The sequence below is a fragment of the Natrix helvetica genome (assembly GCF_964273705.1).
Source record: "Natrix helvetica genome assembly, chromosome: 3".
In the NCBI taxonomy this organism is placed as follows: domain Eukaryota; kingdom Metazoa; phylum Chordata; class Lepidosauria; order Squamata; family Natricidae; genus Natrix; species Natrix helvetica.
In genome coordinates this window covers 112,877,808-112,893,148 of record NC_138549.1, presented here as the reverse complement: position 1 = coordinate 112,893,148, position 15,341 = coordinate 112,877,808, and the positions used below count along the sequence as shown (strand labels likewise).

The following is a 15,341-nucleotide window of genomic DNA, read 5'->3' as shown; positions in this document are numbered from 1 at the left end:
ATTTAGACAATATGTCAACCTCAAGGAAGGAGGTGATGGCAAGCAACAGCTTGAAAAAGAGGAACTAATGTAATCTGGTTTAAGCATGCTAAACTAAAATTGCTTTAAGCAATTATATATGTATTGGGAAGAAGGGCAATGGAAGGAGATTTGTCAGCATTTCCATTCAAAATGTAGTTGAAGACAAGGATAAGAAAATCCGTGAAAATGCTAGCAAATTATTGACTCTTTTAAGAACTCTGAACCAATAAAGAAATATAGACAGTAAACAAAATTAGGAAGTAAATGCAAGCAATCTTTCATTCAATTGTTTATTTAATGCTCCAAAAGCAAATTCCCAGAGTTTACTCAGCCTACTTTATAACATAACACAAATCTATTCAAATCTACAACTTTTGTAAACATTTGGTTTCAATATAAAATTTGAATCGCTATTGTTCAACCTATAAATCAATTAAAAATATGCATCTGAAGCCTTTCAGAACCCAACACAAGACACTAAGCTCAACTAGGAGCAATTAACCAACAGGATATCTTATTTCTTCTCCATCTACCTTAAATCATTTTTATTATCAAAACATCTGTTAGTGATTAATCAGCCTATAGGACCAGAAAAATATAATGCTTACTTTATACATTTTAGGACTTATCCTTCCTTGAAATTGCATGCAATTTAAGAGCTTTGAAATTCTAATTGTATGGAATTTATATTGGTTTTCAACAAAGTCTTCATATTTCTTGTTTTCTTCCTTTTGCAGTCTACCACTCTTCTTGCACATATGCTCCTATCCAATGATAGCCTGGACACTGGATTATGTACTTATTTGTAAATAGATAAGGACATACAACTGAATATTGCATATCAGTTCCCCTTGTTCTGATTGCCAGATCTGTGTGCATAATCCTAATAAAAAATGTGACCATCAGTCAAATAGCTGCTCAGATGAGAAGGAAGTGAAGGCAATAAGATTTTGACTCCCTGGATCCTTTGCCCCATGAAATAACTAACTGATTGCCTCCTGACAATCTCAGCTGAAGTTTTATTTAGTAAATAAATGTAAAGCTCAAACATACTGGACTGTGTTTTTCTTTTACTTAAATGGCTCCAATTTCACTTATTCTGATTATTCTTTTACAATGTTCTTATATTTTCTACTTTAATACTACAATTTATTTATATAAGCAATAAAGGGATAGTAATAGATGGATTATATTGCATATGTATTTTACTGTGGTCAAATTCAGTTCCCTTTACAACAATCCTCTCCAATCTGATGCCCTTCAGATGTATTTGTACTAACCTATCAGAATTTCCTAGCCAACCTAGCCAAATTCTTGAAGTTGCAGTCACATTATGCCTTGAGGATGGAGATAATTGCTTTAGATTAGAATGTCTTCAGATAGTTACAAGTAGGAATAAAGTCTTGCCATACACATGCAATTTCAATTAAACAAAAACTATTAAAAATAAGAGAAAAACATTTCAAGGAGTATTACAATATCTAAACATTAAATTGCACAATACTCCATCCTTGTACATTACATATTTTAACCTACAATCCTTGCAAATGATACTTTGGCTTAAAAAATAATAAATGTAGAAGTCATGCAGCAAAAACTCCCCCTAGTTTCTTTGGGATTCAGTCCATTATAGGACTTTGTTCTTCAAAATATGGTAGGGCAAAATTTTCTATTTGCATTTTTATGTTAAGCATTCCACATGGCTGAATAAGAATGAAAATTATGTATTTAATAGCTTGTTTTTGAGAAATAAGACTTGTGATAAACCAGTGAATAATACGTCAAGACTAACATTTCTAAGAAAAACATTTTGCCTCCCTTTCATAAAAATAATTGGCTAGAAGGAGGATCGATTATAATCATCCATTTTAAATGTAAAAAGTGCTGATATAACTTGTTCCTTCCATTTCTTCTGAAAGGTATTTCTCTTTAGTGATTTATGATGAGTGAGTGTGCTTAAGAGTTGTATGGGTCCTCTTCTCTGGTTTGTTGGCAGCTTGATTGTTTCCTTGGATCCGATGGTAGAAACATCTATAGGGAATTGCTTTTTCTTTCCTGCCAGTAGGGAAAATACACAAGGTAGATGAATAATCTGAATGATATCAACACCACGTGACATTCTACATTCTATGGTAATCTGTGGGTAGAGTTAAGATGCCAACCAAAAATGTACTTGTTTCAAATCACTCAAAATAGTCTTTTAATTTCATAATCAATGAACAGATGCCAAACATCTGAAAACTATGCAGGACAATGCCAACCTGCCACTGATTGGGTTTCTATTTGGGCAGAAAGAATATTATATGATTATAGATATAAAGCTTTTACCAATACATTAAATATTTGGTATAACAGACCCCAATTATGGTAAGTGGACTTTAGAAACAATAGACAAAATATTCTGGACATTTCACCAAGATCCATTATATCTGAAGTAGTCCACATATCTATGAATATGATGCAACTAAACACAAAGGCTGTAATTTTAATATTTATGGATATAATGGGCATTCAGATTTAACACTCTCTTATTGGATGATTGGTTAAGCCAATAGTTTACTATTTTCAGAAACAGAGAAAAGGAGTTCTTATGGACTGACTTCATGATCTGAATAGTCACAGTTATACTACAGTGGGAAATGGGAATAAAATTAAATATAAGAAGACCAAATTAATGAGAACAGATAGGACAACCAGCCTTAGAATTGGCAATGAAGATATTGAAGTGGTAGATTATCTTCTGTCTTTTAGGATCAGTCAGTAAAGGAACAAGTGGAAATGTGCTGCAGACTAGCACTTAACGAAGCAGCCATCGTATCCTTGGAAAAGATATTCAAATGCTGTGATGTGTCTATACCTACAGAGATCAGAATCGTGCAAGCCATAGTAGTCTATGTGACATTCTATGGAAGCAAAAGTTGGACTTTAAAGAAAGAGAATAAAAGCAATATTGATGCCTTTGAACTCTGGTATTGTAGAAGACTTTTGACAATACCATGCACAGTCAAGAAAACAAACTGATGAATTAGTGAACAAATCAATCCAGAGTTTTCATTTGAGGCACAAATGACCATGCTTAAATTATCAGTTTGCATTATTTGTCACCCTACCAAATCAGCACCTTCTATTGCCTTTCTAAGTAATGAATATATAATAAACAATATAACAACATACGGACATAAACACATATACACAGAGAACATCCCCAGAAACATAACAGTTTGTAGTATTGTAGTATGTATTTTTTCCTTGCCAAGTTCATTCTGAGTTGGAATTAAAAAAAAATAACACCTGGCAACTATCTGATTATGCTTAGGCATAAACACAAGATAAAGAATATTATTTCTAATGTTATGAGCAGCATGCATTTCTTTAAATGTAACAATATGAAAAAAATGTATAGGACAAAATATAGGATGATGCATAAGACATAACTGCTAATAAGTATAAACTCCTGAAACTAAAAGCTAAGGGAATGTATAAAATAAAATTGTAAGTCTGGGGATGGCTACATTAGAGAAACTCGATGCTCCATAACATGCAGAAATAAGTTTAAGGGAACATTAGGCTTAAAAACAGGACAATCAGTTTTGGCTGAAGTCTATTGACAAGGGACAACAAATCATAAAACTCTGAGAATATCAGCATCCTGACATGAGGTGACAGCTGTTTTCCCAGAATTATTAGAGAGGCAACAGAAATTTATAAACATCCAAATAATTTAAAAAGGGATTAAAGTTATCACTTATGTGGCATTTAGTGATGACTGATTATGGGTAATTCTGCTCTATGGAACACAGGCAGGATATAAAGATGTAACATCTGTTGCCAAGTTTGGTTTCAGATATGTTCTGCAGAAGCTAGCAACCTGGCTAGTGAAATACCAGCACATATCTAGTGTCTCAGGTGGCATTGTTAGAAGCCATTTCACCAATAGAATGCTTTTATGTGGAAACAGCAACCCATTCTAACTATTTAATCGGTTCCTGCTTATTCATCTACTATACTTCTAAACTACTCAATAACTTCAAGTCTCTGGATAGTGCACAAATCAGTGAGAAACATACTATACAATGTAGAAATTATGGAAATATTGACTTGGAGACTAATGCAGCAGTCAAACTCAACAACAGCAATAATAAGGCAGCATGTAAAATCACTGTACTGTAAATGCTTGAAGTAAAATGGAGATTCCAGCAGTACAATAAAGAAGTTTTCAAAATGTGTGGGAAAAAGAAAAGATCTTTACCAGTGTTGAACAAAGCCTAAAATAGGGACCCACTTAAGTACTCTTGAGAATCCATTATATAAGTGGGAAGCAAGAGCAATTTATTAAATCAGCATCAGATTTGCAAAAGATACAGCACTTCCAAGATTGCTTTACAATCTTATATAGGTTCTCTCACAAACTTACTACTTTTATAGTCCTTTGTCCTTAATACTGGCAAAAATAGACTTTTCCTTTCTTTCCCTAGCTGATAAGTTACAGCTAGTAAAAGTAGTAAAAGAGAGTTCAAAAGTTGAGGGTAAAAAGTAGAGTTACAAATCTTTGTTTCAATTTTTACATGAACATTTGTGTCCCATGAAAGGAAGATGTAGGTAGTTAACCATTTTTGCTCTTTGTCTCTGTGAGTGCATGTGTGAAAGAGGTGAGAGGCAGAGATTACATTTTTGCTGGAGGTGGAGTTTTACACTATTTAAAGTTGAGGGTAGTGTACGTACGTACGTACATACATACATACATACATATGCACACACACACACACACACACACACACACACACACACACACACACATGTATTGTGTCACAACCCCTGGTATGCCCAAACATGGGAGGGAACACACTGCTTCCCTTTTTCTGTCTTTCGGCTCACTCCAGGAATCCATCCAGGCACAAAACCATATTTTTAATGTTGCCTTTGTTACATTTGTGTTGTATTTGTGCTGATAAATAAATAAAGGGAGACTAGTATAGATCTATTTCAAGCTATTTAGCTATCATCATCTAGCCATACCCTTACTGGGATTTGAACCTGTGCTGAATTACATATTAGGCAGATGTATTAACCACTAAGCCACAGGCTCTCCTCCTTTATCAGTTGAGTCAGGGAAATAGGTATGGGAGGGAACATGGGAGGGAACACACTGCTTCCCTTTTCACAGGTGTAGGTGAGTAAAGCTTTACTCACACAAACACAAAGCCGAAAACACCAGCCTGAAGATGGCGAGTGAGACCTCGCGAAACGTTGCCAAGACAATCTCAATCTTACACAGGAAAAGATCCGAATACAACAAGACCAGTAGATAGATAGATAGATAGATAGATAGATAGATAGATAGATAGATAGATAGATGATAGATAGATAGATAGATAGATAGATAGATGATAGATAGATAGATAGATAGATGGATGATAGATAGATAGAGATAGAGATAGAGATAGAGATATATAATAATAAGTTTGAATTTATTAGCCGCTCCCTTTCCAAGTAGGACTCGGGGCGGCGTACAATGGAGCATATAAAACATAGAGGATGTATAAAAAACACATGGACATACATACAAAACACACATACACATACACGGACACGGACACGGAGGAGGTAACAAATTACATCATATAGACAGTTAAAAATCAGCATTAAAATACCCCAATTGTAAGAACCCAATATGCAATTAAAAATTTAACGTTTAAAAGACAATTTAAAAAACAGTTAGGAGGAATAAGAGAAATTACGATTGAGCCAGGCCAGATAATTGAAAGAGGTGGGTCTTCAGCTGTACACGGAAGGAGCGGAGATCGGAAGTAATCCTGATGTCACGGGGGAGGTCATTCCACAGGGCTGGGCCCATCACAGAGAAGGCTCTGCTCCTGGGTGTCGCCCCCCGGCACTGTTTGGCGGACGGCACCCGGAGAAGTCCCTCTCTGTGTGAGCGAATTGGTCGTAGGGATGTGTGGGGCAGGATGCGATCCTGCATGTAACTAGGCCCTGTGCCATGAAGCGCTTTAAAGATCATAATCAAAACCTTGAAACGCACTCGGTAGACCACAGGAAGCCAGTGCAGCTCGCGCAGGAGAGGTGTTACAGGGGAGTATCTAGTCCTCCCCATAATCACCCGCGCGGCCGCGTTCTGGACCAACTGTAGTCTCCGAGTGCATCTCAAGGGAAGCCCCATGTAGAGAGCATTGCAGTAATCCAGGCGAGACGTCACTAGCGCATGGGTGACTGTGCGTAGGGCATCCCGGTCCAATAAGGGGCGCAATTGGCGCATCAGGCGGACCTGATGGAACGCCCCCCTTGCCACGGCTGTTACATGGTCATCCATTGACAGCTGGGCATCTAGGAGGACGCCCAAATTGCGCACCTGTTCCATGGGGGCTAGTTGGACGCCCCCAATGGCCAGAGATGGAAGCACCTCGTTGAACCGGGAGGCCGGAAGCCACAGCCACTCCGTCTTGGAAGGGTTGAGTTTTAGTCGGTTGCCATCCATCCAGACCCGTACGGCCTCCAGACACCGGGACATCATTTCGACGGCCTCATTGGGGTGGTTCGGGGTGGAAATGTATAGCTGAGTATCATCAGCATACAGATGATATCCCACCCCAAAACCACGGATGATCTCGCCCAGCGGTTTCATATATGTGTTGAACAGGAGAGGCGAGAGCACCGATCCCTGTGGCACTCCACATGTGAGTGGCCTCCGGGTCGAACTCTGCTCCCCTGCCAACACACGTTGCGTCCGATCAGAGAGGTAGGAGCCAAACCACCGTAAAACGGTGCCCCTGACTCCCAGCCCCTCTAGCCAGTGCAACAGGATACCATGGTCGATGGTATCGAACGCTGCCGAGAGATCTAATAGGACCAGGATAGAGGAACAACCCCTATCTCTGGCCCTCCAGAGATCATCAACCAATGCGACCAAGGCCGTCTCCGTGCTGTGCCCGGGTCGGAAGCCGGACTGGCGCGGGTCTAGATAATCATTTTCCTCCAGGTGACGAGGGAACTGCTGTACCACCACACTCTCTACAACCTTCGCTAAAAAAGGAAGGTTGGAGACTGGACGATAATTGACTAGGTCCGTTGGGTCCAGGGAAGGCTTCTTGAGCAGGGGCCTCACCACCGCCTCTTTCAAGGCGGCCGGTAGGGACCCCTCACCCAACGAGGCGTTCACCAGGCCCAGGAGCCAGTCGCGCGTAACCTCCCAGGATGCCAGTACAAGCCAGGAGGGACACGGGTCCAATAAACATGTGGTGGGTCGCAGACGTCCACGCAACCTGTCCAAATCCTCGATGGCAACCGAGTCGAACTCCTCCCAAAGCGGTCCCTCAAGACTCGCCACGGGCGTCTCTACTGGACCACTGAAAGGGGCCCATCCCGTCCGGATTTGAGCGACTTTGTCCTGTAGATATTTCCCAAACTCCTCTGCTCTGCCCTGTAGTGGGGCTTCCCGTGGTCTCTCAGACAAGAGGGAGCGGGTCACCCGAAACAGGGCGGCAGGGCGGTTATCTGCAGACGCAATAAGAGCGGCACAATGTTGACGTTTGGCCGCTCTTAATGCCACAAGGTACGTCTTCAAATATGCTCGTACCTGTGCTCGGTCAAATTCGGAACGGGAGGATCTCCAACGACTCTCTAGGCGTCTCTTGTGGCGTTTCATCACCCTTAGCTCCTCGGTAAACCAAGGTGCCAGGGTGGTTCGTCGCCGCAGGAGAGGCCGCAAAGGCGCCACCCGGTCTAGGGCCCCGGTAGTCGCACTATTCCATGCGTCTACCAGGTCCTCCACCCGGGGGCGGGTCAGGTCCACAGGGGGTGGCCCAAGTTCCGTCTGGAACCTATCTGGTTCCATCAGGCGCTTGGGGCGGAACCATCTAATACCTTCCAGTTCCGCCTCCTCGCGGCGGGGGGTAGCACCAGGGAAGTCCAGCCGGAGAAGTGAGTGATCCGACCATGACAGGGGAATAATGTCTAGATCCCCTATTCCCAGATCACTCGTCCACTGGCCAGAGACAAAAACAAGGTCCAGGGTGTGGCCTCCCTCGTGAGTAGGGCCCTGAATTAACTGGGTCAGGTCCATGGCTGTCATGGAAGCCATGAACTCCCGAACCCCCTCAGACGCTTCTCCCATCGACGGCAGGTTAAAATCCCCCATCACTAAAAGTTTGGGGGTCTCAACCGCCACCGATGAGATCAGCTCCAGGAGTTCGGGCAGGGCCGCTGACGTATAGCGAGGAGCCAGGTATACTATCAGCAGGCCCAACTGCCTCCCTGGGCCCCATCTCACGACGAGGGACTCACACCCGGATGTCTGCGGCACAGTGAACTCTCTCAGCTCTAAGTCTTCCCGGATAATCACTGCTACCCCACCGCCCCTTCCCTGGGCCCGAGGCTGGTGAAATGCTCGATAACCTGGTGGGCACATTTCCACAAGGGGTAGACCTCCCTCGTGGCCCAACCAGGTCTCGGTTATTCCGGCGAGGTCCGGCTCCCCCTCCAAAATTAGATCGTAGATGAGGGGGGCCTTATTGACAACGGACCTCGCATTGCATAACAGCAGTCTCAGGCCTTGGGTCTGTAGATCCTGACCACCTAGTATGCAGGGGTTGGTACAAACGACCGGGAATGACCAAAAGCCCCGGTCTCCCAACCGACTACGCGCTCTTAAGTTGTCCTCACACCTGCCCCTCCCCACGACCGTTGGTATTAAGGAGCCCTGAACAGGAATGCTATCTTCCCTCTCCTCCCCCACTCCGCTCCCTCCTCTTTCGACCACACCTAAGTGCCTGGCTCTACCATCCCTCCTAACCGGTTCCCCCCCCCACCCCTAGAACCCCTTACAATTTTTAAAAAAGAATTTATTAAAAAAACCCTCAATGTGCGCTTCCTCCACCTCTCTGGGTTAATAAACCCGTCCTCGAGGTGGGTCCTAGAAAGGGCAGGAGGACATAACTGCGAGAGGGGGGATTCTCGCAATAAAATAAGGTCAGGCCTCGCATACATGACAAATGATAAATAGTAAATACACCGGGCTAAAGATGGATTCTGGGTGCTGAGGTGTTAAATAAGTCTACCCGTAAAAATCATAACGAACGGCAACCAAGATAACAAAATGGGAAAAGGAAGGATGGAGAAAGAAATAGGTAGAAGTAGCTAAAAATAAATAGGGCCCATAGTAGGGGTTAGGCAGTTCTTCAAAGTCCATAAGAGGGTGAGCAGATGATTCATAGCGGCAGGGGGGGGGGAGTTCAAATAGTTCCCTGCAGTTCTTCCAAGCCCCAGATGGTAAGAGTTCTCAGAGTCTATACGAAGGCAAGTGAACAATCCCTAATGGGGAGGGGGGTGGTGTCAGCGGCTCACCGTGCACCTTTCAAGCTCCAGTGTCGCCTCCGCGCCATTTCAGGAGGCCTCTGTTATTCATTCCGGCGCCCTCAACAAATCCCACATCCCCGGCGACTCAGATGTTTCACAACAGATGTTTCACGCCCAGCTCCAACCTCCCACGATCTCCACTGGGCTTCTAGAAGGCTCGGGGCTCCCGGCGGGTCCAGCGGGTCGGGGGATTGATGTTTAAAGCCCCCCGATGGTCTTCCGGGCCGCCTCTGCCACCAACACCTCCCTCCACCTTCTCTCGTATGGGACGCCATCGTGTCCCCCGTCACTAACCGCTCAGGGCGTCGTTGGTCTTGCCTCAGGCTGTCGTAGCTGTCGTGGCTTGTAAAAAACGCCCGCAAACGCCAGCTAGATATATAGATATATAGATATATAGATATATAGATATAGATAGATATAGATAGATATAGATAGATATAGATATAGATATGCCATCTTCAGGCTGGTGCCTTGGCTTCGTGCTTGTGCGAGCAAAGCGTGATCGGAGCTGCCGTCTTTCTATAAATATTGCCAAGACAATATCAAACGTTGCCAAGACAATATAAATCTTACATGAGAAAAGACTCGAATACAATAAGACCAGCATACCTATACCCATGAAAATCTACGAAAACAAATATATATGTGTGTATGTATGTAAGTATGTATGTATTTGTTTTCATAGATTTTCACGGGTATAAGTATGCAGGTCTTGGTGTATTCGGGTCTCTTCCCATGTAAGATTGATAGTATCTTGGCAATGTTTTGATCAACTCCGTAGCCAAGACCCTCATCTCCAGAACCAAATGCCTAGCTGACAAAGACCACCTGAAAACTGAATTACACACCCTCACAAACGTATTAATTTCCAGAGGATTCCAAACACAATTACCAAGAGCCACCATCTTATGACCTCACATTCCTGCGTAACTGCCAAGACAAAATCGTGATCCCAAAATGCTTCCAACTAAAATTCCATTCAAAAACCTGAGCCACCGAAAGGATCCTGAAAAGAACTGAATTAGTCCTAATCAGAAATGAACACCACAGAAAAAGATTCCTACTAGACCAAACCAACAGGGATCTACTCACTCTTCATGCAACAAAATCCACCCAGCTCTCTGGGACAATTCCAAACAACTAGCCCTCTGGAGAGCCGAAACAGAAACCTCCCACAAGACAGACACACAGACCAACAAACTCCACAGACAAGAAAAATGCCAGAAGCCCAACCCCCCTCCACAGCAATTCATGAAACAAACAGTACATAATAATAATAATAATAATAAAATTTATTTCTAAGCCGCACCCTCTCCCGAAGGACTCGGGGCGGCGTACAACAAAACACATAGGAACAATACGAAAAATACACAAACAACTAAACGAATACATATACATAGAGGAGGAAGGAAGATGAGTAAGAACAGTTAAAACACAATTTAAAATCCCCTAATAAAATTCCCAAAGTCGCAGAATTAAAAAACCCGTCAGGAGCAGTGTGAACGAACTATGATTGAGCCAGGCCAGCTACTTGAAATAGGTGGGTCTTGAGCTTAATCCGGAAGGAGCGGAGGTCAGAGGTACTCCTAATATCCGGGGGAAGGTCATTCCACAGGGCTGGGCCCGCAACAGAGAAGGCTCTACTCCTAGACGCCGCCCCCCGACATTGTCTGGTGGACGGCACCTGGAGGAGTCCCTCTCTGTGCGAGCGAATTGGTCGCAGGGATGTATGGGGCAGGATACGATCCCGCAAGTAGCTAGGCCCTGAGCCATGGAGCGCTTTAAAGATCGTTATCAAGACCTTGAAACGCACCCGGTAGACCACAGGGAGCCAGTGCAGCTCGCGCAGGAAAGGTGTCACATGGAAGTACCTTGTACTCCCCATAATTACCCGCGCGGCTGCGTTCTGGACCAACTGTAGTCTACGAGTGCATTTCAAGGGAAGCCCCATGTAGAGAGCGTTACAGTAGTCCAGGCGAGACGTCACCAGCGCATGAGTGACTGTGCGCAAGGCATCCCGGTCCAATAGGGGGCGCAATTGGCGCACCAGGCGAACCTGGTGGAACACCCCCCTTGCCACGGCCGCCACATGGTTATCCATGGACAGCCGGGCATCAAGGAGGATGCCCAAATTGCGCGCCCGCTCCACCGGGGCAAGTTGCACGCCCCCGATGGCCAGAGATGGAGTTAACTGGTTGAACCGGGGGGCCGGGACCCACAGCCACTCCGTCTTGGAGGGGTTGAGCTTGAGTCGGTTGCCATCCATCCAGACCCGTACGGCTTCCACACACCGGGTCATCACTTCGACGGCCTCGTTGGGGTGGTTCGGGGTGGAAATGTACAGCTGAGTATCATCAGCGTACAGGTGGTATCCCACCCCGAAACCACGGATAATCTCACCCAGCGGCTTCATGTATGTGTTGAACAGGAGCGGCGAGAGGACCGACCCCTGTGGCACCCCACAGGTAAGGGGGCTCAGAGTCGACCTCTGCTCCCCTGTCAACACACGTTGCGTCCGGCCGGAGAGGTAGGAGCCGAACCACCGTAAAACGGTGCCCCTGACCCCCAACCCCTCCAGTCGGCGCAACAGGATACCATGGTCTTTGGTATCAAAAGCCGCCGAGAGGTCTAATAGGACCAGGATAGAGGAACAACCCCTATCTCTGGCCCTCCAGAGATCATCCACCAACGCGACCAAGGCCGTCTCCGTGCTGTGCCCAGGGCGGAAGCCGGACTTAACATAACATATCAGACAGGACCCTCACCATAGCAGAAACCAATGACCTTTCCAAAGGATTCAACTTTGCAGTCGCCCCCAAACGCATCCCCACTGAAAACATTATATGCAGAGTTGAAGCTACCCTAACCAATTTCAACCCAGATGAAGCCAATAAAATCAGACTTGAAGTCACCAATGTCCTCTGCTCCAGCAATCCACTCAGAAGCAACTTACATAAAGAAGAACAAAAACCACTCACCAACTTGAGGAAAGACAACAACATAATCATTCTCCCAGCAGACAAAGGTAACACCACTGTAGTGATGAACACATCTGACTACCAAGCCAAACTATCCAACCTACTCCAAGACCCCACTTACAAACCTCTAAACACAAACTCCACCACCTACCTGGAAAAAACCACCAAATCCAAAATAAAAGCCTCTCCCATCAGTGAAGAGATCCAGCGAAGAATCATTCCCAGAGAAAAATCATCCAGATGCCCCAAGCTCTATGGCCTCCCCAAGATACACAAAGAAGGAACACCACTCAAACCCATAGTCAGCTCCATAGGCTCACCTCTACATAATCTTGCCAAATTTCTTGCCAAACAACTTGAGCCCCACACAAAGTCCATCACCTCACATGTACAAAACTCAATCCACTTCATAGGAACAATAAAGAAGCAAAACCTACAACCCAGCGACCTACTCGTGAGCTTTGATGTTTATTTTATTTTTATTTATTATTCACATTTATAGACCGCCCCCTCTCCCGGAAAGGACTCGGGGCGGTGTACAGTCACTAAAATGCATTATAAAATACATAGACAAAACAGTTAAATAATTAAATACGTAGGTGAAGGAGGTTATAAGACTGTAATAGAATAATAAATATAAATATAGTACATTAAAAGCTTATTAAAACCCCAAACCCAATTAAAATAAATAAATCCCCGGGAGGTGAAACTAAGAAAGTGCCAGGCCAGCTGATTGAAATAGGTGAGTCTTTAACTTTTGCCGGAAGGAACGGAGGTCGGTGGTAGTTCGAATGTCTGGGGGGAGGTCATTCCAGAGGGTTGGGCCCATCACAGAGAAGGATCTACTCCTAGGTGTCGCCCGCTGGCATTGCCTAGCAGACGGCACCAGGAGGAGCCCCTCCCTGTGTGAGCGGATAGGTCGCAGGGACGTATGTGGGAGGATGCGATCCTGCAGATAACTAGGTCCTCTGCCATGGAGCGCTTTAAAGATGGTGATCAATACCTTGAAACGCACCCGAAAGGCCACAGGTAGCCAGTGCAGCTCGCGCAGGAGAGGTGTTACGTGGGAGTAACGTGTACTTCCCATAATAACCCGCGCGGCTGCGTTCTGAACTAGCTGCAGTCTCCGGATGCGTCCCAAGGGAAGCCCCATGTAGAGGGCATTGCAGTAGTCCAGGCGAGACGTCACCAGCGCATGAGTGACCGTGCGCAGGGCACTCCGGTCCAGTAGGGGGCGCAATTGGCGCACCAGGCGAACCTGGTGGAATGCCCCCCTTGCCACGGCTGCCACATGGTCCTCCATTGACAGCCGGGCATCAAGGAGGACACCCAAATTGCGCGCCCGCTCCACAGGGGACAATTGTTCGCCCCCTATGGCCAGCGATGGAGTCAGCTGGCTGAACCGAGGTGCCGGTAACCACAGCCACTCGGTCTTGGAGGGGTTGAGTTTGAGTCTGTTGTCCCCCATCCAGACCCCGACGGCTTCCAAACACCGGGACATCACTTCGACAGCCTCGTTGGGGTGGTTTGGGGTTGAAATATACAGCTGAGTATCATCAGCGTAGAGATGGTACTCAACCCCAAAACCACGGATGATCTCACCCAGCGGCTTCACATATGCGTTGAACAGGAGAGGCGAGAGGACCGACCCCTGTGGCACCCCACAAGTGAGTGGCCTCAGGGACGACCTCTGTCCCCCTGTCAACACACATTGCTTCCGGTCGGAGAGGTAGGAGCCGAACCACCGCAAAACGGTGCCTCCGACTCCCATCCCCTCCAACCGGCGCAATAGGATACCATGGTCGATGGTATCAAAAGCCGCCGAGAGGTCTAATAGGACCAGGATAGAGGAGCAACCCCTATCTCTGGCCCTCCAGAGATCATCAACCAACGCGACCAAGGCTGTCTCAGTGCTGTGCCCGGGTCGGAAGCCGGACTGGCGTGGGTCTAGATAGTCGGATTCGTCTAGGTGTCGCGGGAACTGCTGCGCCACCACATTCTCGACAACCTTCGCCAAGAAGGGGAGGTTGGAGACTGGACGATAGTTAGCTAGCTCCATTGGGTCGAGCGAAGGCCTCTTGAGCAAGGGTCTCACCACCGCCTCTTTCAAGGCGGTTGGTAAGTATCCCTCACCCAGTGAGGCGCTCACCAGGCCCAGGAGCCAGCCTCGTGTCACCTCCCAGGCTGCCAGTACCAGCCAGGAGGGGCACGGGTCCGTTAAACAAGTGGTGGGTCGCAGCCGTCCACGCAACCTGTCTAAATCCTCGGGGGCAACAGAGTCAAACTCCTCCCAGAATGGTCTCTCAAGACTCGCTGTTGGCGGCTCGTCTGGTCCACTGACGGAGGTCCACCCGCTCCGGATCTGATCGATTTTGTCCTGAAGATATTCCCCAAACTCCTCTGCTCTACCCTGTAAGGGTGTCTCCCGCGCCCTCTGCGATAAAAGGGAGCGAGTCACCCTAAACAGGGCGGCAGGGCGGTTATCCGCGGACGCAATAAGAGCAGCACAATGTCTACGTTTGGCCGCTCTTATTGCCACCAGGTAAGTCCGCAAATAGGCTCTTACCTGTGTTCGGTCAGATTCGGAGCGTGAGGACCTCCACCTGCTCTCTAGACGTCTCCTGTGGCGCTTCATCACCCTAAGCTCCTCAGTAAACCAAGGAGCCCGGGTGGGTCGATGCCGCAGGAGAGGTCGCAAAGGCGCAACCCGGTCCAAGGCCCCAGTCGTCGCCCTATTCCAGGCAGTCACTAGGTCCTTGGAGCGGGAGCGGGACAAGGCTACAGGAATTGGCCCAAGCTCCGTCTGGAATCTATCAGATTCCATCAGGTGCCTGGGGCGGTACCAGTTTATAGAGTCTGGTTCCGCCTCCTCGCGGTGGGGGATAGCGCCAGGGAAGTCCAGCCGGAGGGATGAGTGGTCTGACCATGACAGGGGCGTGATGACTAAATCCCCTATTCCCAGATCACTCGTCC

General features: G+C 46.4%; 1 protein-coding gene across 2 annotated transcripts in view; it reads right to left on the bottom strand.

Moving 5' to 3' along the window:
- Window positions 1–315: 315 nt before the first annotated feature.
- The window catches only part of BEND5 (BEN domain containing 5), a 918,531-nt gene continuing 903,505 nt past the window's right edge, over window positions 316–15,341 (bottom strand). Inside the window, exon 13 of one of the 2 annotated variants that reach the window (XM_081947742.1) lies at window positions 316–2,076. In XM_081947742.1, the coding sequence (XP_081803868.1) occupies window positions 1,959–2,076 (118 nt within the window). In that variant the 3' untranslated portion in view covers window positions 316–1,958. The remainder of the gene's footprint in view (window positions 2,077–15,341) is intronic. The other variant, XM_081947743.1, reaches the window with a different exon arrangement.